This window comes from Mchenga conophoros, linkage group LG12, assembly GCF_057382185.1.
Source record: "Mchenga conophoros isolate Kocher_MC1m ecotype Shallow Benthic linkage group LG12, M_conophoros_male_GT1.1, whole genome shotgun sequence".
Classification (NCBI taxonomy): domain Eukaryota; kingdom Metazoa; phylum Chordata; class Actinopteri; order Cichliformes; family Cichlidae; genus Mchenga; species Mchenga conophoros.
The window spans coordinates 154,308-180,601 of record NC_140537.1 but is presented as its reverse complement, the minus strand read 5'-3'; the positions used below and the strand labels follow the sequence as shown (position 1 = coordinate 180,601).

The 26,294-nt window shown below is 43.8% G+C and overlaps 1 protein-coding gene and 1 pseudogene across 1 annotated transcript; both read right to left on the bottom strand.

Moving 5' to 3' along the window:
- Nucleotides 1-1,689, bottom strand: part of LOC146561808 (uncharacterized) — a 4,095-nt pseudogene extending 2,406 nt beyond the window's left edge.
- An 18,691-nt stretch (nucleotides 1,690-20,380) lies between these two features.
- LOC146561807 (kelch-like protein 10) lies at nucleotides 20,381-25,945 on the bottom strand. Its single transcript, XM_085294666.1, has 5 exons — nucleotides 25,812-25,945; nucleotides 24,397-24,883; nucleotides 22,826-23,413; nucleotides 20,915-21,064; nucleotides 20,381-20,680 (listed from the first exon to the last, which is right to left on the bottom strand). The coding sequence occupies exons 1-5, from the start codon at nucleotides 25,943-25,945 to the stop codon at nucleotides 20,381-20,383; spliced, it is 1,659 nt and encodes a 552-aa protein (XP_085150792.1).
- Between the last annotated feature and the right edge of the window lie 349 nt (nucleotides 25,946-26,294).

Here is a 26,294-nt window from a genome sequence, read left to right as displayed (position 1 = left end):
AGAGAGATATAATCGGTCATTTAATAAGACGAAACGCGGGTAGGTCTGCGCGGCCTCAGGGCGCACCACGTGACCATCAATAGCCATCACTTGGTCAAAGGCTGAGCGTAGGGTGCCGTCACGAGACTGCTCCAGTGGGAAATCACCCATGGGGGACACTTCCGGGGCTGGCGGGACGTCCCGTGAGGGACCCGCCGGCTCCTCCCCCCCGGAGTCGGTGTCGGACGACCCCGCGTCACCGCTGAAAGCCGCGCACACGCTACAACCCCGCTTCCGGTCGTGATCGCACCCCCGCGTACTGCCCCAGTAGCTGATGAAACCCTGGCCAATTGGTACCCAGAATCAGGGGGTGCGACAGGCGCGGGCTAACCGCCGCCGTTACCCTATGTGTATGGCCCTTGTATTTTAACAGCAGCGGCACTATGGGGTACCGGTGCACATCACCATGAACACACCTCACCTCCACCCATTCTGCCTCCAATAATGCCCCGGGGCGAACCAAGCCTTGGTGCACGAGGGTCTGTGTGCAGCCCGTGTCCACCAACGCCTGGCGTATACCCCCTCGAGTCCTTACCGAAATACTGTATGTCCCTCCTGGACCGGGGGAGGGTGCTGGGGCGCCAGCAACGCGAGACACCTGCCCCACTTCCATAAGCGGACAATCCCTCCTCAGGTGTCCCGGCTGCCCGCACTTCCAACACTCCAGCCCCGGCGTCTGTGCTGCCCTCCGTGGCTCCGGGGCGGCTCCACTCGGCTCGGCTCCCCTGGACGGCACCAACGCCGCGAAAGGGTTAGTGGGGCTCAGCGCCGGCAGCCGCTCTGCCTGCCCTGGTGCCGGCACACGGCGCCTCGGGGCCGGCACTGGGGCATGTTTGTTCGGCCTCCGTCCGGCGTCCCCGGGCTCCCCTGCTCCAGCGGCAAGGTGGTCCTCCGCCAGCGTCACCGCTACCTCCAAGCTTGCGGGCCGGTGGCACCGGACCCATCTCGCCGTCTCCGCTGGCAATCCCTCCGTGAACTGCTCCAGCACCACCTTGTCCACCAGCTTCGTCTCGCCCTCCGATGCTCCCGGCTGCAGCCAGCGCACCGCCGCGTCGCGCAGCTGCCGGGCCCAGGCGAATGGTCGGTCCGTTGTAGCCAGCCGACAGGCCCGGAACCGCCGGCGATGGTCTTCGGCGGTGAGCCCCAGCCTGTCCACCACCGCCCGGCTCACATCCGGGAAGCTGCTCCTCGACGCCGGAGGCAGACTCAGGGCCGCTGTTTGTGCCTCCCAGACAGCAGGGGGAGCAGCCGCGGAGCCCACTCCTCCTGCGGCCATTGGCAAGCCTCCGCCGTGGCACGGAAGGTCTCCAAAAAAACCTGTGGGTCGTCCCCGTCCCCCATCCGGGGCACCGCCACCGACAGTGGCGAGGGCTTCGGCGTGGCAGCGGCCCCGACCAGCCGCTCCAGAACTTGCGTCTGTCGGTCCGTCTGCTCCCGCAGCGCGGCCAGGTGGGCACGCTGGTCGGCCGCCTGATCCCGGCTCATCGTCGCCATCTCCGCCAGCATCTGCGCCAAGAATTGCAGAGGCTGGGCGGGTGGCACGGCCTGTGGGTCGGACATTCCCCCACCGGCACTTTCCTGGGTTTCGGCACCACTTGTGGAATACACCAGGCACAAACACACGCACACGCAGGTATGTACTGCCAATTTCCATATTTATTGACGTTTATGTTTTGACAGCTGAATCGGTCGCACAGCCTGACAGCTCACGAGTCCAGCTGATCTCTCTCTGGCCGCTCCTCCCCGTCTCACTATAAACACAGCGGAGGGAGACCATCATCAGTACATAAACACCATCAGCTGTTCTTACCGGCCTCGCAGCGCCGCCCTGTTGAGCCTTCTGCTCCACTCCTCCCCTGCAGCTGCACCCGGGGCCACGCCTCCGCCACAATGGTTAGAAGAAGATTTGAATATATCTGAATTAGAAACAGCTCTAAAACAAATGGAAAATGGAAAATCACCTGGAATGACGGCCTAACGATTGAATTCTATAAAACTTTTTGGCAAGACATTAAAGATTTGTTATTTAATGCTTTTTTGGATTGTTTAATAAATGAAGAACTATCCCCAACAATGAAAACAGGATTAATAACCTTATTGCCCAAACCAAACAAAAATTTACAAGTGCTAGACAATTGGAGACCCATAACACTTTTATGTAATGATTACAAATTATTAGCCTTAGCATATGCAAATAGGATTAAGAGCGTCTTAACCAAACTAATTGATGAGTGTCAATCAGCGTTTATTAAAGGAAGGCAGATTCATAATAACATAAGATTAATAGATATGATTGACTACCGATCCTTTATCAATTCAGAAAGTTTGATATTATTTATTGACATTTTTAAAGCATTTGATTCAATAGACCATAATTTTCTATTTCGATCTTTAGAACTTTATGGATTTGGAAACAAAGTTTGCAAAGTGATCAAACTGTTGTACAAGCAGATTTATAGTTATGTTTCGCTCAATCCAGGCATAACACCTAGGATAGACGTATTCCGTGGAATTCGACAGAGTTAGCAACATCCCCCAAGAACCCGAAGAGGAGAGTCCTGGCCCCTAGCCCTGCCAGTGTAGCAGAAATTATGACGGATGATGATGGCAGTTCTTCTCTGGGCGAGTAGTTTAATGTTGTTCGTGTGTAATTTACGTTGAGTAGGCTAACCACGTTATTAAATTAATGCATGTAAGGTTAACTAGCAAACACCGTTGTAGTTACATGCGGCTGTCTTCTTGTTTGATGGCAGATACTCCTGTTTCCAGCTAAACATGAGAGGTTTTTGGACAAAGTTTGTGTTTTTTCCGTTGTTTAAGCACTGCTTCAGCCAAGAGTGATACCATATATGCCCTATAGCTGCAGAAAAGGCTAACATTGTTGTCTTTTTACAAAAAAACAGCTAAACATGGGAGGCTTTTGGACAAAGTTTGTTTTCTCCATTCTTTAAGCACCGGTTCGAGCACCGTTTAAGCAGCACAGTTTCAAAAGTACCAGTTTGGCACCGGTATTGGATAAACCGAAACAATACCCATCCCTAGTAACTAGTAACCAGTGTTGGGTAAGTTACTTTAAAATAGTAACTTAGTTACATTACTAGTTACTTCTCTCAAAAGTAACTCAGTTACTTCAAGTTACTCGTTACTTTCAAAGTAACTAGTTACTAGGGAAAGTAACTTTGGTTTTACTCAGAATTCTCTTGTTAATGTGTTGCTTCCATAACTTTGCCAGTCTTCTAGCTTGCTTACTTGCCACAAGTGCACTGTGCCACCTACCAATAGAAAGGAAAAGATAATGTGCATATTTCCAAGCACATCAAGCACATCCCGAACATGCTCAATGGGTGACATGTCCGGTGAGTATGCTGGCCATGCAAGAACTGGGACATTCTCAGCTGCCATCTGCCCTGAACAATGTGAACCATGATTCATCCGTGAAGCGCACACCTCTCCAACGTGCCAGACGCCATCGAATGTGAGCATTTGCCCACACAAGTCTGTTACGGCGACGAGCTGGAGTCAGGTCAAGACCCCGATGAGGACTACGGGCATGCAGTTCAGCGTCCCTGAGACGGTTTCTGACAGTTTGTGCAGAAATTGTTTGGTTGTGCAAACCAATTGTTCCAGCAGCTGTCTGGGTGGCTGGTCTCAGACGATCTTGGAGGTGAACCTGCTGGATGTGGAGGTCCTGGGCTGGTGTGGTTACACGAGGTCTGCGGTTGTGAGGCCGGTTGGATGTGCTGCCATATTCTCTGAAACGCCTGTGGAGACGGCTTATGGTTGAGAAATGAACATTCAATGCACGGGCGACAGATCTGGTTGACATTCCTGCTGTCAGCATGCCAATTGCACGCTCCCTCATTGCTTGTGGCATCTGTGGCATTTTGCTGTGAGACAAAACTGCACATTCCAGGGTGGCCTTTTGTTGTGGGCAGTCTGAGGTACACCTGTGCACTATTCATGATGTCAGATCAGCATCCTGATGTGGCACACCTGTGAGGTGGGATGGATTATCTCAATATAGCAGATGTGCCCACTACCACACATTTGGACTGATTTGTGACCACTGTTTGGGAGGGATGGTTATATTGTGTATCTGGAATGAATTTTAGGTCTCTACGTCCATCCCATGGGGAATGGGAGCAGTAACAAAGGTGTTGCGTTTATATTTTTGTTGAGTGTAGCTTTTTTTGTGTTTTGTCCAAAATTGGACTGAAATTAAGGGAGCACCTGGTGGATTGATTTTTATTAATGACTATACCAAGGTAAGTGACAGACTCTTTCACTGGGATGCCAGCAATAGATAGACTGGTACAATTTCTAAGGGCAAGCAGTTCACATTTGCCAATGTTTAGGTGGAGTCCTGAAGCTAAAGAAAAGGCATTAATTGTGTTAATAGCCATCTGCACCTGTGAAGCATTTTTTAAAAAGAGAGTGGTATCATCAGCAAGTTGACTAATGAATATTTCTTCATCTGCAATTGTTATACCTTTCAGAGGACTGTGTTTAATATTATCAGAGAGAAGTTGAGCACAAATGAGAAATAAGTATGGGGAGATGGGGCAGCCTTGCCTGATACTGCGGTTCAAGTTAAACCTAGGTGATGTACCTGCTTGTAGTTTGATGGAGCAATTTACATTTTTGTACATTGTTTTAATTGCATTCTGAAAATAAGGACCAAAGCCAAATTTGTCCAAAGCCTGAAAAATAAAACCTTGTTCAATCGTATCAAACGCTTTGCAGAAATCTATAAATAAGATAAAGCTATCATCCCTACACAAATCTGCATAATCAATTAGGTAAAAAACAAGTCTAATGTTGTTGGATATGTGTCTGTTAGCCATAAAGCCAAAAGACTGAGTTTCATCAATAATATCATTCAAAACAGCTTTCAGTCTTTTGGCAAAGATCTGAGCTAGGATCTTATTGTCATGGTCCTGGGTCGTTGACCCAGCGTTTTGCGTTTTTTCTGATCTGTATTAGTTAGGGTTAACCTGAAGTTTGGTGTATTGTCAGCCCTACCTGTGTCTGTCCTTGGTGCTCTGTTCATGTCCCCGTGTTGTGTTGTACATCAGTCTGTTTCCTGTTTTATTTTGAAGGCTCGTGTTCTGGATTTCCTGTTCTGTTCTGAAGGTCTGTGTCTGTTGTTATTGTGTTCAGCTTGTCTCCTCCGGTCCCCAGGTGTATTAGGTTCAGCTGTTCTTCCCTCCTGTGTGTGATTACCTGATTACCTTGTGTGTGTATATTTAGTGGGTGTCGGTCTGTGTTCGTTGTCGGCTCGTCTGCGTTCATCCATGTATCACTGCGTTCCTCCGTGTAGCTCTGCATTCTATGGTGTTTCGTTCCTGTCTCTGCGTCTCTCTGCCCCGCACCACTTTTGTATGGTCTCAGGTTTGTCTTTAGTTTCTCCCAGTTTAGGTTTGTAATTGCTCATGTTGAGTTGCCTGTTTTTGCCACCACCACCACCTTGTAAATAAACATCACTCTGTCATCAGTTCGCTGCATCTTGGGTCCTCCTTTTCCTCCACACCACACGGCTCCCTCCGCCAGCCGTGACACTTATAATCATTATTAAGGAGGCAAATTGGCCTCCAATTGTCAATATAAGTGGGATCTTTCTTTGGCTTTGGGATTAGGGTTAACAGACCTTGTGAGAAAATGGGGGGAATAGACTGATTTGTAAGTCTTTCAATGTATACATTAAGAAGAAATGGAGCCAGTTGATCTGCAAAAGTAATGTAAAATTCAGAGGTTAAGCCATCGGTTCCTGGGGATTTATTAAGTTTAAGACGTCGAATAGCAGGTAGCACTTCACTAATAGATATCGGCCTATGACAGAAACTCATCTGATCTTCTTTAACTGTTCGCACATCAGGGATTTGTTCCATAAAGTTCAGAGCAGCACTCTCATCAAACTCTGACTTGTATAAATTTTTATAAAAATTGGAGCAATAGGTGGAGACTTTTCGGGGATCATCAGTTATAATACCGTCAATATTAAGTCTCCGAACAGAACTACGTTTAGAATGAGATTTCTCTAATTTAAAAAGTCTACACCGCCACGTCCTTAAAATTCAGGGAAATGAAGGACGCATTTGAGGGCCGCATTTCGAGCAGCCTTCGAATTGGGACAGCCTTCAGCGCGCCGCTGCGCCGCTGTGATAATTGAAATGCGGCCTTTAAGGATGCAGACCCTGAATTGGGATACAGCCACAGTCTGTCAATGATAATGATATAAGTGACCATTTACCAGTCTTTGCGGCTTATAATTTATCATCATAAAGTTAACAGAGATGAACATAAGATTATTTACAAGAGAATTAGAACAGAGAAGACATTTAACTGTCTTGAAAATGAACTTTTAAAGCAAGATTGGAATTTTGTATATGAAAATAAAGACGTTAAAAACCTTACGAAGCATTTTTAAAAACACATTAAACACACATTACTTGATAAAAACTGCTCAGTGATTGAAATCAACATGAAGCACAACTATGCAGGAAGACCATGAATGACAAAAAACAAACTATCTAATATAATGAGAACCTGTAAAAGAGAATATTGTATTAAAATGTTAGAATACAATAAAGATAACACAAAGGTATATGGAATGTCATAAACAGTACAATGAGGATCGATGAGGAGCATTCTCACAATTCAGTAAGCGCTGGATTATTGTTACTGCTGTTCACAAAAGAGGAGATGTGAGTTAATTTTGTGTGATAAGTGCCTATGGAAACTGTTTTAAGGTTCTTTAATTCTGTTATTATCGATTGCATTAAGTTGTCATATACGAAAATGAGAGGTGTATGGTCACTAGTGTTGATTAAGTTGTTTTATAATATTAATGCAAAATGTGTTCACTGCCCTGTGCAGGTTGGTCTTTTTGTTGGAGTGTGAAATTGTGCGAGTGAGACCAGTAAATTCACCTGCAGCGAGCCAGGATTCAGGATCCCAGCTGCGATGGAGGAAGGTTTGCAGCCTACTTAGAAGTGACAGACGCGTTACTTCCTGACAGATAAGCTTATGAGATCTCAAAACAATACACTACCGGGAACTTCCGGTGGCTCGTAGCACCGCATGGCCGCATAGAGAGTGACCTCCGGCACCAACCGTGTGTTTCCCCGGACTCGAGAGCTGTATTAGGGCTACATTGCCATTTTTCGACTCAAGAATGAGTGGGGATAAATCTAAAAAGGGAGGATACGGGCTACGAAACATTCTTGACTGTGAAATGGAGAAGGACGCCGCGGCTAGTGAGGCAAGCCTCGCATCGGGACAAGATGGCGACCGAGGTGAAGGTCTGGGTTGGCTTCGGGATGCTGTGAGTAGCGTACTGGTGGCCGAAATGGCTACATTGCGAACCGAATTGAAGAGTGACTTCAAAGCATTCGGTACGGAATTTCGGGAGGATGTAAAGAAGCAAATGGCCGAACTCTCTAAGGAATTGAATCAAAGATTACACGAGATGGCGGATCAGGTGGAGGAGATGACTGGTCGGCTAAAGCACGTCGAGGACAACATGGCTGACTCGGAACGCTGGGACATTGGTGTTAGGGATACACTTGTGCAGCTGTTGGAAAATCAACGGGCGCTTCAGGAAAAGGTGTCCGATATGGAGGGCCGCGCTAGACGCAAGAACATCTGGATCTACGGCGTACCGGAAAACTCGGAGGGCTCGTCGGTGACTACCTTTGTTGAAAATCGGATCAAAGAACACCTAGGCGAAGATTTCGGCCCGGACCGTGCTCTCGGCATTGAGCGCGCACACCGCGCGTTGGGACCGAAACCACCCCCGAACGCCCCACCACGCTCAATAATAGTGCGCTTCCTCCGGTTCTCTGTTAAAGAAGAGATTCTCCGCACGGCGTGGAACAAAGGGGTACATATCCAAAACAAACGGGTGTATTTCGATCATGACTACTCTCTGGAAGTGCAGAAAAGGAGACGGGAATATATCCCAGTTAAGAAGGCTTTGAAGGACAACGGGATCCGTTTCCAGACGCCACTAAGTAAGATGCGAGTGTTTTATGCGTCAGGCAATGTCCCATATAATACCGCGAGCCAAGCTGCCGAGGATTTAAGAAAGCGGGGAATAGCCGTGGGTAAGATCACCTTGGGGAACCAAACCAACAGGATGACAGAGGACACGATAAAGCAGCTACTTCCTTGGGAAACGCAGACAGCACACTGCGGGGGCGGCTTCCAGCAGCACGTGCGGGAAAAACTCCAAGCATTCCGGAGGGAGCAAGAAAAAGTGTCAGCAGACGAGTGAACAGCTGATGGCGGGACAACGGTGAGATAGCTGGCGGTAGAGTTTTGATAATCTAACCGCAGGAACACTGACTTTCGTATCCTTCAGAATTCATATTTCTTTAGGTTGGTGCCTACGGACATGGTTAGAGAACCACCACGTTATGTCTAGTAGTGATAAGAGACTGTTTCGTTTATTTTTTGCCCTTTTTTGGCTTTTTTGTCGGTCACTCCCCTCTTGTCGGATGAGGGGCCCCACCCTGTGGCCAGTCCCCTCAATGTCAAAGGATACTGTTATATCCTTTGTATTGGAAGCTCCTGTTAATGTTTTGTGTGTTTGCTGTTCAGTGAGTTCTGGTTGTGATGTTCTGAGGTCTGGGTTGATTATGTTGTATTCCACATATCCACTTGATGGCTTATAATTTCTATAAAATGCTGTCACTAAATGTAAATGGCCTGAATAGCCCTATTAAAAGAAGCAAATTCATTGCCAAATTGAAAAAGGAGACAGTAGACTTGGCATATTGGCAAGAAACTCATCTAGATAATGCAGAACATGAGAAATTAAAAAAGATGGGTTTCAGACATACATTTTATTCATCGTATAGGACCGGGAAAAAACGAGGAGTAGCTATCCTTATCTCAAATAAAATAAAATTTGAACATATATCTACTATAAGTGATAAGGAAGGTCGGTTTGTTTTAGTAAAAGGTAGAATAGAGAATAAGACGGTCACACTATTAAATGTCTATGCACCCCCAGGAAGCAACGCAAGCTTCTTTAAGAAGATATTTGATTTGATCTCTAAGGAAACGGTGGGAACTCTTATTTGTGCAGGAGATTTTAATTTACTGTTAAATCCCAGATTAGACTCAAATAATAGGGACAGGAAAAGCACGTCTGGAGGGAAACGGGTTAAAGGAATGTTAACGGAATTAGGGCTTATTGACGTGTGGCGATCTATCCATGGGTCAGCGTCAGGATTCACTTTTTACTCTGCTCGACACTCAGAGTATTCGAGGATAGATTACTGTTTTATGTTTAATAGGGATTTACACAGGATAAAAGATTGCAGAATAGGTCCAAGAGATGTCTCTGACCACAGTGGACTTTATATAACGTTACATTTGGACGGGACACGGAAGACAACTTTGTGGAGACTAAATACCGGTATGTTAAATGACCCCGCTTTTGTGAAACAAATGACAGCCGATCTTAACTTGTACCTGCAGGACAATGATAATGGAGAGACAAATCACAGTATTGTATGGGATGCAGCCAAAGCTGTCCTCAGAGGTAAAATAATTGCGTGGTCGACCATGATTAAAAAGAAAAAGTCACAAGAATTGTTACAACTGCAGAATAGATTAATGGCCTTGGAACAGTCAGGTCTAAAGGATAAAAATACTACAGTAACCCACCAGATCAGACAGATTAAGCAGGAGATAGATAAGATATTGAGCGAAGAAGTAGAGAAAAACATAAGGTTCATGAAACAGAGGTATTATGAGGCGGGGCCTAAGGCGGCGAAGCAGTTGGCGTGGCGGATTAGAAAACAGCAAGCTGAAAATAATATTTATAAGATTAGAGACCCGGTTGGTAACAATGTTGTAACTGACCTGGATAAAATTCAAAAAGCGTTTGAAAAGTATTACAAATCCTTATATAGTCAATCTACTCAGGGTGATGTAAATAAGATGACTGACTTTTTGAATTCCTTAGACCTGCCTACGATTGGTCGAGAAGCAAATAGTAAGTTAACGTCCTTAATATCTCGGGAAGAAATAATTAAAGCTATCTCCAGCCTTAAATCCAATAAATCACCAGGTACCGACGGGCTCCCTGCCGAATGGTACAAAACCATGAGGGAAAGCCTTCTTCCCCTGTTGGAAACTAGTTTTAACTACATTTTGAAAGGAGGTCTGGTACCTCCCTCTTGGAAGGAGGCCTTCATATCGGTTTTGCCAAAGGGGGGACAGGATAGACTAAACTGCAAATCTTATAGGCCGATAAGTGTCCTGAACTCAGACTATAAACTATACACAACTATTTTGGTGCGAAGAATGGATGCTGTAATGCCTTCTTTGATTGATGAAGACCAAACGGGTTTCTTGAAAAATAGACAAACCCACGATAATATTAGACGAGCTTTACACATCATCGAACACATTAATAATAAGAAAAAAAGCTCAATTATTCTTAGCTTAGATGCTGAAAAAGCATATGATTCAGTGAATTGGGACTTCCTCTTCCTAGTGATGAAAAGATTTGGTTTCTGTAGCGAGTTTATAAGATGTTTCCAAGCTCTTTATTCTCTCCCTACTGCCAGAATAAAAATTTACGGTAGCCTCTCCGATACTATTTTTTTAGAACGAGGATGTAGACAGGGGTGTCCAGCAAGCCCCTACCTCTTCAACTTGTTTATCGAACCTCTAGCCCAGGCTATACGTCAGGAAACATCGTTGAAAGGGATTGTAATAGGAGGGGACGAGTACAAGGTGTGTTTATACGCAGATGATGTCTTGGTGACAATCATGGATCCCAGCTCAGGTATACCAGTATTAATGGGGATGTTGGAAACATATGGCCTGTATTCAGGGTATGTCCTTAATGTCAAAAAAACTCAAGTTCTGTCATTTAATTTTTCTCCGGACCAGACACTACTGGCAAAATTCAAGTTTAATTGGGAGGCAACTGCTATCAAATATTTGGGAGTGTTTCTGCCTAGAGATCTGACACAACTGTACGATATTAATTACAGTCGTATTAATAGAGAAATATATAGCAATCTCAACATTTGGGCCTTGCTCCCTCTCGACCTTGGCAACAGGATACAGATAATTAAAATGAATATTCTCCCCAAACTACTCTATCTTTTTCTTGCTTTACCTATTCAAATTCCAGAGAAGCAATTCAGGGAATGGAATAAGCAGATTTCGAGATTCATTTGGCTTAACAAAAGACCACGGGTGAAGTTCTCTACTTTGCAGTTGCCGAAAGACAAAGGGGGCTTGGCTCTACCTTCATTAAGGAATTACTACTTATCTGCTCAGCTGAGGTCCTTGGTGTGTTGGTGTAATCCATCTTTTTGTGCGAGGTGGAAGACTATTGAGATGTCTCTCTCAGACACGCCAATCCAGTCTAGACTTGGTCACGCGGCTTCTGATTTGGACGATACCTTGACACCCAGCCACTGGGTCACTTTTACATTAAAAATATGGAGGGGAGTGGTCAAGCAGGCGCAACTCCAGGAAGAGATAAAACTTCTGAGGTGGCCAGCGTATGACCCTGATTTTCTACCTGCTTCCCACGATAGTAGATTTAAACAATGGGTGTGGCATGGAATCACTGCTGGGTGTTTGGTTATTGTAAAATCTAAAATTATGGCTTTTGATACCCTATGCAAGACTTACGATCTCGGGAAACAAGACTTTTTTCGATACTTGCAACTCCGTGACTATATTGGCAAAAGACTGAAGAGCTGTGTCCGTGGAGACTTCTCGATTGTTAATATTTTCATTGATGCTTATGACTCTGGGAGTAACAGAGCCTTGATAAGTAAACTGTATAAATGTCTGACTAAGCTCAAAGGGCACTCAACGATTTACATAAAGCAGAAATGGGAAAAAGAAATGGACATTGTGATTACAGAAGATGGGTGGGCACGGATCTGGGAGACACAGTTTACCACGACTAACTCCAACATGTGGCGGGACTTCTGCTGGAAGAACATTATACGCTATTTCATAACGCCTAAACAGAAGTCTAAATTCAGTGCTACACCTGCGTTTTGCTGGAGGAATTGTGGGGAAGTCATGGCTGATTACGGTCATATATTCTGGTCCTGCCCACTCATACGACCCTTCTGGACGGAAGTTATAAAGATAATTACAGAGGTGTTGGGATTCCACGTGTCTTGTACATTTACCTCATTGTATCTGGGATATTTTACAGACGATTTAGTTGCAGATGATGTTTACCTTCTGAAAGTTCTCTTGGCTTCTGCGAAGAAGGCCATAACAAAACGCTGGCTCTGTAGAGATCCTCCCACTGTAACACTTTTTACCTCTATAGTGGAAGACGTCAAATTGATGGAATGTATGACTTTCACTCTGCGACTGTAGGGAGATTTGGGAAGGAGACGGTGGAGAAAATGGCTGGACTTTACAGCTTGTGGCAGCACCCTTTGATGCATAGAATTAGCAATGCAGACTTGTTGACGTATGTATGTGTGGATGTGCAGATGTATGTACAGGTGTATGTTATCTTCCCATGACCTCATACTGTTTCTGTTTTTTCTTTTTTCTTTTATCTTGTTGCATAAAAATGTTCCTAAACAAATAAAAAGTGTCAAAAAAAACAAAACAATACACTACCTGGGTAGTACTACTAACATTAACACTATCCACACACACTTCACACACCTGAACAGAAAAGACTGAAAAGAACTCTGAACTGAGTACACAGGCTGACAAACATGGACTATTGGAATTTTCTCATTGTGAATTGTTGAATGACTATTTATGGTTTTGTTTAAATAAATGTTAACTGTTCTTTTAGCTGTGTGTCACGTGCTCCTTAGTCGATTTCTAGAGAACATGAACCCAAGATCCTAACTTCCTCTACGTTCTGTAGTGGTAAAGTATCATGTGTTACAACTAGGTTTTTAGCGTAATGTGAGACAGGATATTCCTCATTTCAGAGATATTGCACAAATGTAAGAAGCAGTCCTACATATTTGTTTAATATGTGCATTGAAGGACATATCCTGGTCAAAAATTACTCCAAAATTACTTTCCTGCAACCAGGAAAGAAATTACTAGCCAGGGAGACGTGGCTAGTCGTTGCTCCATTATTTATTCCAATTCAAGCTCATGCAGTCTTTTGTTACTTTATAGTAGTACAACTGTGTATTTACTTTTTCCAAAAATAGCTCACATTATGATGATGATGATGATGAAGCTTTATTTGTCACTTGCAGTTGCCTGCAGCAAAATTGGACCCCTTCTGACCATACATACATTACACAAACATCACATTGGGGAGACAGGTCAGAACAGGGAGCTTACAGAAAAACAGTGAAATGTACAACACAATAGGGGAGTGGAGGAGGAAAAAAGAGAACTCTACTCAGACTGAGCTCCTGGTAGGGGATCAGTATGAGAACAGAAAACAAAAATTCCTCAGCACAAAAAGCACATGAATCTTCACACTGTAACACCATGAAAACACATGACAAGCAACAGGGATGGGTAAATGGGGTGAGAGGTCGCCAGTGTAGACAGCAGCATGATTCCACGCTGGCCCGGTCAATCGCCGTCTGCATCGGGTGGGTGCAACCATTGGAGGCGTTTGGAGGGGGGAGAGGGGTGAGTGTACATCTGCGTCAGTGTACGTGTGTGTGTCCTGTTCAACTTGAGAGAGTGTCCTTTTACCTGGTTAAGGAAAGTCAACAGTCCTGATCCGACGCAGGTGTCCTTGAAGGATACGATCAGAGAGAATTTCTTGTTCAGGAGCCAAATGAGTGAAGGAGATGATTGTTTGGGTTAATGTGAACAACTGCATGCAATTTCACAGTTGGTCTAATGTCCATCACTGGTCACTTGATCTGTCAATTTCCCATTGCAGAGCCGTGAGCTTCTCTAAGATCTTATCCATATTGCGTTCAATAAACGCAGTGTGAGTACTCAGAGATTGCCCATCGTCAATCACGTCGGCCAGCCTTGTGGGACTGCTTTCTTTGTTTTCGATAAGCCAGGTTCAAACAAGCTCCAATCAGCCAGAACTCTGTTATCATGGTTCCAAATGGGTAGATCTCGTTCAACGTCCTCTATTGAGAGTGTCGCCAGACACACGATGCAACTGACCACCAAGTATCCGGCAGCAAGGGGCTCTGCAGGACAATCAGGCTCTCCCGAGCCCAGGCTTCTCATCAAAGATAATTCATAATTCTTTAGGTCTTAGAGAACAAGACTGAGAGAATCTCTGAGGGTTAGAAAGTTACACGAGAATACACAGGGACATGAGAAGCCAAGCAGGAAAGATAAGGGAAGGGAGAGGGAAAAGATGCAACTGCTTCCGTCAAGAGCGAGAAAGGATTTCACATATTCTCAATACGTGTTCCGTTATCAGATAGACAAAGAGAATGAACATATTCCACTGTCATAGACAAAGCCGATTTTCTTATGAAACTCGCTTCAAAATGAATGCTAAAAAGATAATACATGAATTTCGAAAGATTCCGAAAGAATGGTGTAATCACTACCATCTTGATATGTGCACTGAATTTAAGTAAATACTTTATGGCAGAAAACAAACAACTAAAACAACACACTATAAAGGTGGAGCCGATCAGTAACATTACAGAACGTTGAATTTACTAGACTAAACAATGTTTCTGTGCTTTCAGTTTCTGACCTTAATAACTAATCTATGCAATATATCGGGTGTGACTGCTTTTATTTTCTATTTCTGGTACAATACTAGCCTGCAAGCAGGAAAGAAATGATAAGGCAGGGAGTACATGTAACATTATGAGAAAACAGTGCTGAGCATGCTTCTGACTACTAACAACAGGCCAAACCATGGTCTCACACTGCCACCTACTGGTACAAAAATGGAGCATCAGCTACAAATATCCCAGACTAGTTACCAGGTCTATAGTTAAAACTAGTTAATTTAGAGGATTTTCAAAAGAAAATATCACTTACATTTAAAGTAAAATAGCTGAAATATAAGTTAATTCACATAAGTGTGATTAGACGTTAGTGGCTATCACACACACACACGTTCATACTGTTGCTCTTTGATTAGATAACTCTATGGCTGCTGTCAATATACAGGCGAAGCTTACGGGTTATGCAGCCAACTTTGTAAGTTGGATCATTAAGTCTATGAATCACCCTGTTAAGCACAAAAAGGTGCTTACACAACTGAAAAAATCTGCTATGTCTTTTCCACAGGGGACTCACCTTTGTATAGCAGACCGATATAGATTGAAGACTGGTTGGGTTGGCCAAATAGTCCATTCCAACTTTAACTCTAAGACAGAGGGGTGGCCATCCTTATTGGTAAAAACGTCCATTTCCTGTATCAACCATTTTATCTGATCCTATGGGTCCTTATTATGGGTCCGTATTACTGTGGTTGGCCAACATTATGGACTTTATGGACAACTTTATGAACTGATTTAAGCCAACATTTACGCCCCCAAATGGGATGATGAAACCTTAATTGTCTATTAATTCTCGTGAATTCTGGATATGACAACACACAATCTCATTTTAGCCGGAGGTACAAGCTGTGTGCTCTCTAACCTAGAAAGAAGCTCTAATAAGGATACTCATCCAGGGCATGCTCCGACTATATTCCTGTCCACAAAATGTTCTATTGGATAAATTCATTTGTCACTGATAAATGTCCTCTTCCACTTATTGAAACTTGCAATTATCAATCTATTGTTATTTCAGATCATACCCCCCTATTGATGAGATGGGGGTTGGATGCCTCACTGCCCTCCGCCTCTGGCAGTGGCCCTTTCTACTAAGGAGGCAAGAGTTCTGCATGTCCTGGTGACCCTCCACCCGTTTCACAGGTGGGTGCAGCCTGATCTATCTAGTGAAAGTCTAGACAGACCAGACCAGCCCAACCACACAGACACTTCCTACCCGATTTTAGGACAAAAGCAGAGTATGCAATATGTGGGACAAACAAACACACACACACACACACAAATGGCAAATGTGAGATCATGGGAATCTAAGCAGCTTGAACCGAAAGTGACTAAAAATTGTCAAGGCTGAGCAGGACTCAAGCGCAGACATTTATCATTTAATGTTTATCACAATAAACATTTTTTTATTTACATGACACAGAGTGCACTATATACAAGTGGGGAGAAGGGGTCCAGCAAATCCACAGGTCCATGGAGGGTGGGGGGGCTCCACAGGCTCACTGCAACTGCCACACTCACGAACAGGGTCTCAAGGCGGGGCACGGAAAATCTATATACAAGGACAAAATGTTAAATGCCAAGCAAAGCACAAAGAGAAATCAAAATATTTCCAAAGCTGGAATTGCACTAACGAATGTTACACAGTAGTCCAGCGACAAAGGGCTCCAAGCAACTGCCTTCAGAAGTGGCTGGTAAACAGGATGATGAACCTCAGGTGAGAAATTGCTTGCAGGTGTGAGGACAGCAACCGGGAGCCCATGATTAGGTCCGCCCAGGCATCGCGTTGTGAGCAGGGAAGCAAGAAAGAAAGTGAGAGAAACAAAAACAAATACATATACATGTAGCGTAACTGGACCATGACAGTAATATTTCAGTTTGATCAACCATCTCAACAAGTTCAGTTACTTTCATTTCAAGCTGCTTACACTACATTGACTTTTGTTTTTACACAATCTCAGAAGAGGAGAGCCACTGAGGGAACGCCTTCCGCCCTCCGACGCCTCCACCGTGACCTCCACTTCTGAGAGGAATTGCCCACAGATCAAGCATGGAGTGTGCCTGAATGGACATACAGAACTCCAAGGTTCGGCCCAGTGTTGAGGGTTTTCCCAAAGGGGAGGGCCCGGCGGACGGTGCCTCACAGCCCTCCGCCTCTGGGAGTGGCCCCTTTCTACTAAGGAGGCAAGAGGTGGCCAGGAGTCTGTCAGCGAGTTCTGCATGTCCTGGTGATCCTCCACCTGTTTCACAGGTGGGTGCAGCCTGATCTATCTAGTAAAAGTCTAGACATACCAGACCAGCGGACAAACACAACTCACAAGTTCCTGGCTCTGTCAGCTCCTCTGCAGAGGGTTTCCCTAAGAAGGTGGACCTAGCAGGGTCACCGGGGGACGGGGAGCTGTGCCTCACGGCCCTCACTTCGTCGGAGAAACCATCATGCAGAGTTCAGAAACTTGTGTGTTGAGTATGTCGCTGTGAGCCTCCACCATTTACTGGTGGGTGCAGCCTGAACTGTCTAGAGACAGACCAGACCAGCTGCACAACACAGAAACTTCAAACCTGAGGACAAAAACTACAAGAACAACAGAAACAGGAAAGAAAACGTAGCTTAGAACCATGCAGCGCTACAGGAGACGGCAGCACTGCAGAGGTGAGGACCGGCACCTGTTTGAAAGAGACAAATACACACTGTATAGGAATTTCTTTCACTTATTAATCACATTATTGTATGATGCCTTGGTGCCACTGGATTTTAACATGTCTGACACTCATACATTAAGAGGGGGTGCAGTAAGGATGTTGGGGGGAACAGGAACTCCACAGGAAGAGTCTTTTGTCTCTTCGAGGACTCTGGGAAGTAGCAGGAGTGTGAACCTTAAGGTGTGAAACAGCTGTGTACTGCCTTTTTTCCTGGAGAAAGTATTTAACTGAGAGCCATGCTAGGCTCAGGGAGAACTCTGCTGACCGTTTGTCCCGCGGTCATGCAGGGGCTCCACAAGCTTGTTTGTCTTTTCTTTGTGTGCTTTGATTAAAGAATGTTAGCTACCGCTCACTGCTCGTCTGCAGGCTTTATTTAAGTGGAAAACTTCCGCAACAAAATGGCGACGAGGATGGGATGGTCAGTGTGGTCGCTGAACAACTGTTCCGTGGACGGGCTGATCACCCCTGAGGAAAAAGGTACCTTTGTCCTACCAGCTGTTAAAGCAAAGGAAATGGAGGCGTCACAGAGCCCTGTGTTTTAGCCACCACCGAGACCATTTTGAGGGGACTCCTGCAGATGGGTGAGTTGTAGCTAACTTGAATACCATCATGAAAAGTTTTGTGTCTGGCCAAAGAGGTGAGCGTGTTGCAGCCTTCGGGGAGCTCAAGAGGGTGAACGTGTTATGACCTTCCAGGGCAAGAGCTCCAAAGTAGTCTTCGTGTAGAATTGACTGTGTGAACGTTAGCATATGCTACTTCCGGTGCGGAAACTCCTGTGGGGAGCTTTGTTTCCGGTGTCCTATTCGCGCCTGGTTTATGGTCCAAAACAAGTTAAGCAAATGAATGAATCAAGCGGCAATTTACATTTCTATAGATGTCTTGGGCATTTACCCAATATATCTGTAAATGATGTTCATCGACTTGTTGATATTTTTCCCTGCACCTCAGGGCAAAAGAGAAAAGGGATTCAAATGTTATATTTCTCAGCTGTCCCTCGTTTATCGCGGGTGTTATGTTCTAAAAATAACCAGCGAGAGGTGAAATCAAGTAGCCAATTTTATTATTTGACGGTGCAAAACGTTTCGTGGACATACAGTACTGCACTTCAGAGTCACACTGCTAGCGATCGATGCAGCGATTCTGTACTGTACAGGAGAGACGTCACGGAGGAGATCGTCTGCAGCGTATACAAATTGGGAAAATATTCTGAGCAAGTCAGTCATGGTGCCTCTAAAGCTTATCAGTAAGCAAAAACTAATACCTGTATAACTGCATAATCTGTGGTTTAAAAAATACGTGCTATTAAGAATGTGTTAGCTGCCGCTTCAAGCTATTTTCAATTTCAATTGATGTGTCTGTGGATTTTATTGTGGTGAAATCAGGAAGGTTAAGTTTAAGTACTCATGAAGTCACAAACATGCTGCCAGCTGCTGTTTGCAGTAAAGTCAAGCTGTGTGTCTAGTATATTTGTCATGTGACTCCAGACCTTTATTATAAACATGTAAGTGACTAAACTGGGAAGAAAGTCAGTGTATTTCACCTGTATCTGTGTCACAGATACTAAAAACTTTCTGGTTTCTCAGCAAAAGTAAAGGAATCTGTTCAATTTCAATTCTATTTAATTTATATAGCAACAAATCACAACAACAGTCACCCCAAGGTGCTTTATATCATAAGGCAAAAACCCAATAATAATACAGACAAAATTCCACCAATTAGATGACCCCCCCCTTAGAGCAAGCACTTAGTGACAGTGGGGAGGAAGAACTCCCTTTTAACAGGAATAAAACTCCAGGAGTTCCTGGCTCAGGGAGGGACAGCGATCTGCTGTGACTGGTTTGGGGTGAGGGGAGGAAGACAGGAAAAAAGACACACTGTGGAAAAGAGCCAAAGATTAATAATAAATAATGATTAAAAGCAGAGTGGAGCATAAGAAAATAAATCTAATAAAACCACATCATGGGAAGCCTCCGGCAGGCTAGACCTATTGTAGTGTAACTAAGGGAGGATTCAGTCACCTGATCCAGCCCAACTACAGGGAGTGCAGAATTATTAGGCAAATGAGTATTTTGTCCACATCATCCTCTTCATGCATGTTGTCTTACTCCAAGCTGTATAGGCTCGAAAGCCTACTACCAATTAAGCATATTAGGTGATGTGCATCTCTGTAATGAGAAGGGGTGTGGTCTAATGACATCAACACCCTATATCAGGTGTGCATAATTATTAGGCAACGTCCTTTCCTTTGGCAAAATGGGTCAAAAGAAGGACTTGACAGGCTCAAAAAAGTCAAAAATAGTGAGATATCTTGCAGAGGGATGCAGCAGTCTCAAAATTGCAAAGCTTCTGAAGCGTGATCATCGAACAATCAAGCGTTTCATTCAAAATAGTCAACAGGGTGGCAAGAAGCGTGTGGAAAAACCAAGGTGCAAAATAACTGCCCATGAACTGAGAAAAGTCAAGCGTGCAGCTGCCAAGATGCCACTTGCCACCAGTTTGGCCATATTTCAGAGCTGCAACATCACTGGAGTGCCCAAAAGCACAAGGTGTGCAATACTCAGAGACATGGCCAAGGTAAGAAAGGCTGAAAGACGACCACCACTGAACAAGACACACAAGCTGAAACGTCAAGACTGGGCCAAGAAATATCTCAAGACTGGTTTTTATAAGGTTTTATGGACTGATGAAATGAGAGTGAGTCTTGATGGGCCAGATGGATGGGCCCGTGGCTGGATTGGTAAAGGGCAGAGAGCTCCAGTCCGGCCATAAAATGTGGAAGCTGCAAATGCCCATCATGTTGAAAAGAAAGTTCAAGTTCTCTGTTCAGCTAAAAGAGACTTTTTCACTGGGATGTCAGACCTCAGGATCTTAAGCAGAGAAACAGCCAGTTTTTTATTGATGAAAAATGTATTTCTTTATTTCTTTATGTGAAATAATTATCGAAGATAAGCAGTCAGATCGGGGTGTCGCTTCAGAACGCAACAACTGACAGCACCTTGGGTCATCCCTTTGTCGCTGACAATGTACCACCTGTTGGTCTTTTCATCATAGCACTCCAGATTGCAGAATAAGCCGCCATTGTAGAAACCTCCAACCACATACAGCTGGTCCTCCAGCACTGCAATGCCGAACTTTTTACGAGGGTGTAACATGGGAGCAATGTTGCGCCAGTGTCTTGTTCTTGGGTCATATGCGATGACACTACGCAACTGAGTGATACCGTTAAAGCCACCAACCTGTGCAGACAAAGGACTTGTTACAGTCTGTAACGTAAAAATGTTCTGTTGTAAAAAAGTAAATAGGTCTCCAGATTCCAAAATATCTGATTCTAGGGTAATTATAGAAATCACATTCCAATAATCCAGTACATGGTACTTGGAAAATAATACAGACTCCCAAATACAGGTACAGTAAACATTCCATGTTTGAATTTCTGTCCGTAGTAAGATTATGTTTTAAGCTCTTCTTACTACATAGATTTCGTTATTGTAGGCGACCACGGCTCCCCCAGTCCTCCCGGTTTCCATGGGTGTGATCAGTGTCCACTGGTTGGTGTCAGGGTTGTAGGACTCAGCACATGACAGAGGTTCATCTTCAGTAAGACCACCACAAATGTACACCTAGAAATTAAAATCACGTTTAAGTCAAAATTACTAGAATTAAATGTTTCAGCTTCCAGAAAAAACTTAAAAACACTAAAAATGTCTGTGAAGGTTCTCAGTCATCCAGGTCATCGTATTCTAAGGAGCTTGGAAAGAAAAGCATCTGGACTTCTTTAAGTTGCTTGAAGACGTTTCACCTCTCATCCGAGAAGCTTCTTCAGTTCTAAGAGTCAAATGGTGGAGAGTCCCAGATTTAAGCCCTGTGGGAGTTTCCCCCCAAGAGGGACAAAGGACCCCCTGATGATCCTCTACCTAATTACATGAGCCAAGGTGTGAAAGAGGGTGTAGGTCACAATCAGCCAGGGTTTCACGTGAGCTCATTGTGAAACCTGGCCCCACCCTATCATGTGATTTCCTCAGGTCAGATGGCCCAGGATGTGAGTGGGCGTTAAGACATCTGGGAAGGGAACTCAAAACTAGATTATAGATGGCAGACAGCTGGTGTCGTAAGCCACCGCCTCTGTTCAAAGATGGTCGCTCACAGTGGACATAAATGGCTTCTTTCACTCCTCTTTCAAACCATCTGTCCTCTCTGTCCAAAATGTGAACATTGGCATCCTTGAAAGAGTGACCTTTGTCCTTTAGATGCAGATGGACTTTTGAGTCTTGTCCGGTGGAGGTGGCTCTTCGATGTTGTGCCATGCGCTTGTGAAAAACTAAAAATGTTTTCATCAGATTTCTGTATAGCTACTTTGCATAATAGTAGTAAAAATCTAAAAATGATGGTGTTATCCTAAAACATTTAGTTTTAGCAGAGGTTTGCTGCATTTATTTTCTGTATTTTGCAGACTTAGAAAATATGGATGCAGAAATTATAAAATTGCTATTTTTCACGATGTGAGGGTGAAGTAACCATAACCTTCTCCTGAGCTGTTGGAATAATGGTAATAGAAATATTTAGCTTAAAAATAAAATATTATAAAACTGATACAATTCATAAACTATTCATATTTTCCACAGAAATGTCCAGTGATGATTAAGCCCTCAAGCTGAAAAGTACATTTGCAAATCAGTGCCATGTTAAGCAAAACAAATAAAACAGGAATAAAGAAATTGCCAAGCCATAATATTCTTTTTAAAAAAAACATATATTTACTGAGATTAAATTAACAAAGAGATCCCAACCGAACCAAAAAAAAAACAAAACAATCCTTTGCAGGATTGTTATAAGTTTGCAAGAAAAAAAGTACCAACCAAGGAAAGAATGTCTTTCTCAATATTCATGACATTAATCTAAAAAAATAAATAAATAAATTCACTTTTTAAAAATTACTCCCATTGGCCAGCTTTATAAGACTATTAAAAAATGTTTTTTGCACAGAAACTCACAGAAAAGTAATATTTTACTGTGCTCTCATGTTCCAGTGCATAAATGCGTTGGTTGGCTGGCTCCAAAAGATAATAAATCCCCATATGTTGTAAATCCAACTACATAGCCTTAAAAATCATTTTTACAGCCAGACACAAAAAACCAAAAAAACCCTAATCCATATGGATAGCGTCCTGGCTAAAATTTGGGTTTGTGACTGCTTTGGGACGTGTACTGACAGATTAAGGCATTGGCATCTTTTGGTGCATTTCTAATGGAATTATTTGACTGTACATTTTATTGACGCAGCTTGTTAACCAAGGTTGTTAGCATTACCAGTTAACTTTGTCCACCACTTTCTCCACAAAACCAACATGGCAGAGATCTTCCACTACCTCAATTCCACTTACCTTGCCGTGTAGTGTTGCAGCACCAGCTTCTGCCCTGCGCTTGTGCATCGATGCAATCATAGTCCACTGGTTGGTGTCAGGCTCATATCGTTCTGCAGTTTTCAGTTTCTTTTGGTTTTGGCACCCGCCCATAGCATATATGCAGCCATTCAGTGTGGCCACACTGAGAAAGCCCCGCTCTTCATGCATCGACCCCACCTCTGTCCAGGTTTGGTTGGTGAGGCTGAACCTTCTCACATGACTTGAATAGCTTATGAAATCAAAACCTCCGATGCAATAGACACATCCATTGAGGTAAGCACAACCGTAGAATCCCAGATACCGTGTCCAGCTCAGCGGCACCCAGTGGTCAGCTCGAACATTGTACAACTCAATCTTGACACTTGGGAAAGGTCTCTCCCATCCACCAACGGCCAATAAGACTTCAGACGGCAGGCGTGTTTGGGGCATAGGTCTCTCCACAATGGACTCATTTAGCATCTTCATGGCAGTGGTTACCATATCCATGCATGCCGGACTACTACTCACCACATCATTTCTGCTCACAGTGCCAACCAAGTACTCAGTGGGTATTAATAGTAGGCGGACCTGGATGAAAACAAGAATCATAAGGGAAAAAGGCAAGAAATACAACATTAGACTGTATATAAGAGTCGGATGTAGCCACCATGCCACCACCCATTAGTGAAGTATAGCACTATCCCTATAATCAAAATGTCATGGAATCACCCAGATAGCTATGGTAGCTCCTGGCATCGCCTCCAATCAGCTGTGGCATTGCCCTTAAAGACCCTAACATTACCTGTAAAGAGCCACAACATCACCCTGCCAAACAGCAATGGCAGGTCATGGCATTACCTCCAAACAAGCAGTGGTGCCACAGTCAAGTTTCAATGCCATTATCTGAGCACTGAGTAACCTCCTGCTGTAGAAACAGGTCCCACAATGAGGGTGTGTCCTGTTGTAAATGCCTAAGGTCCAGTCAGTAAGTTCTGGCAGAACACGATGGGCATAGTCAACTTTTCTGTCAGAAAAGCTAAAGTGCAGTTCAGACACAATATCAATAATGCACTTCTGAAAGTACAAAACAACGGCCAGTTTTATCTGGACGCAAGTGTAAATAATACTTTTACAATTTATTAAGGACTAAATGATGAGCACCTTCTGATGCACACTCCCAAGTGAATTAGAAACACCCCCCCCAATGTGATTAAGAATGAAGAAGAATGATTCCCCTACATTAACTCTATTACCAAGCTTTAAGTTTGAGTAATTCTGCCATTGCAATTTTAGCTTTTTACACGTCAGCCATAAAAGGCTGATGGGCGAGCAGGTGGGCGGCCTGGACACCCAACTCTGTAAACACAATAGTGTACAATCAAACTTCTTTTTTTTTTTGCATCAGGCATCAAGCTTATGTTTTATTTTTTATTCCCAATTCAAATTGCTACAGCGGAAGTTGCTTTCTATACTTTCAAACTGTACCATTCATTCAACAGCCCCTCACTGAGTAATAAACAAAATAAATGCACTTAGAGGAGCAATTAAATTGATATCCCATTTTCAGTTACCTGCTTGAGCAGTGCGGGCATGTCACACCCACGTTCCACAGGGGAATAGTTGATCCATCTGAGAATGGCCTCAAACACAGTGCTCTCCTGCTTCACATTGAGCTCATCATTCTCGATAAGATCTGATAGTTGCTGCACAGAGAGCTGAAGGAACTCCAAGGAGAGTGCACCAACCTCTTCAAAGTGATGGAGGATGTAGAGAAAGGCCTTTCCCCTGAGGTCAGGACAGTTGTGTAATTGTGCCAGATTGTAGATACTGACGCAGTTATTTACACAAAGCTTCCTCTCCAGGAAGTCGCAGCAGGCTTGAATGACGCCAGTCACGATAAAGTGGTCTGCTTCCACCAACAGCTCCAGTACATTGTCCTCCGTCACCACAACAGATTGGGTGTAGGCATATTCCAAAATGAGGCTCATTGCTTTTGGAGACACAGTGGGGAAGTTGTAGATCTTGTTTGATGGTAGTGGTTTGTAGCAGAAGAGATCCCTGTGCAGATTCAGATCAGCATTTTCACATTGTCTCTCTGTCATGGAACTTAAAAAGTACCTGATGTCGTGCAGCTCATAGTTAAATAGCATTTGTATAATTTTCAGCTGCATGCTTACTTGAGCAAACTGTGATCAAAGAGATATGAAATTAAAGTAACAAAAATCTAAAATGACTTGATTTCAAATGGGCAATCTCCTATTTAAGGTCATCTATTCAGACGTGCAGAAAAACATTCAGCATTGCTGCTATGTTTAGACAGACAGAAAGATATAGAGTTGTCTAGGCATTGTAGCAAATATTCCTATACAGTAACAGGGTTAGGGCGACAGGGGACAGCAGGCATTAAATAGCTGCAAATATAATAACTGAATTTCACATTATCAAATTTACTGACTAGACAGAATTGGAAAGAGCAGACATGTCCCAATGCAACAGAAATGGCATATCATTGGCCACCTCTCAGTCTGGCCCCAAATTGATTACCTGCCTATTTAGACATACAATTTCAGCTAAACTGGTGAAGGCACAGCTAATATCACCACTGATGTGGTCCTTTTGGTGCAGGCCAGTTTGTGCACAAATTTATTAGAACTGCTGCTGCTGTTGTCGTGCTGATGAAATATAATGAGAAAGCCAGTTTATAGCGTCTGTAATCTTTCAAACTACCTCTTAACGGCTCATTGTGGAGTCAAACACAAACCTACACTATATATGTATCCCAACAAACCTCCCAAAATAAATAACTAAATAAAAATACAGGACTGATTTTTTCCCCCCCTAAAAATTGCTCCAGAACATTTCTAGTGGTCAAAAAGTACAGTGTAACATTGAAACCTCCCAATACCTGCTGCACTGTGTTACATGAAAACTTTGAAGTAGGATAAATGCAGAACCAACCACAGCCAAACAACACAGGCCTGCTCACCTGAAGTATGCACTGCAGTTACAGAGGATGATCCTGTGAATTTTAAACTCAACATCTCCAGCTCGGATCACAGAGTCACAAAACTGTCCCTCCAGAAAAAGCTCCCTAAAGACGGTACTACAGGTGCTGTTCATTATTCAGATGTTACTCAAGATGTTTAAACTTCTAAAAAATCTCCTGTTTAGTGTTTTCCTTTAGAGATCTGCCTACAGTTTGTGAGGTACTTTGTCTAAATTACTGATTACGTTAACTTATGCTGCCTGGAAAGTGTCACTACTCTGTTTATATTTGAAAATCATAGTGTATCATTCCGTTAATTGACTGTGTGAACGTTAGCATATGCTACTTCCGGTGCGGAAACGCCTTTGGGGAGCTTTGTTTCCGGTGTCCTATTCGCGCCTGGTTTATGGTCCAAAACAAGTTAAGCAAATGAATGAATCAAGCGGCAATTTGTAACAAAAAATAATTTCCCCCAGGGATCAA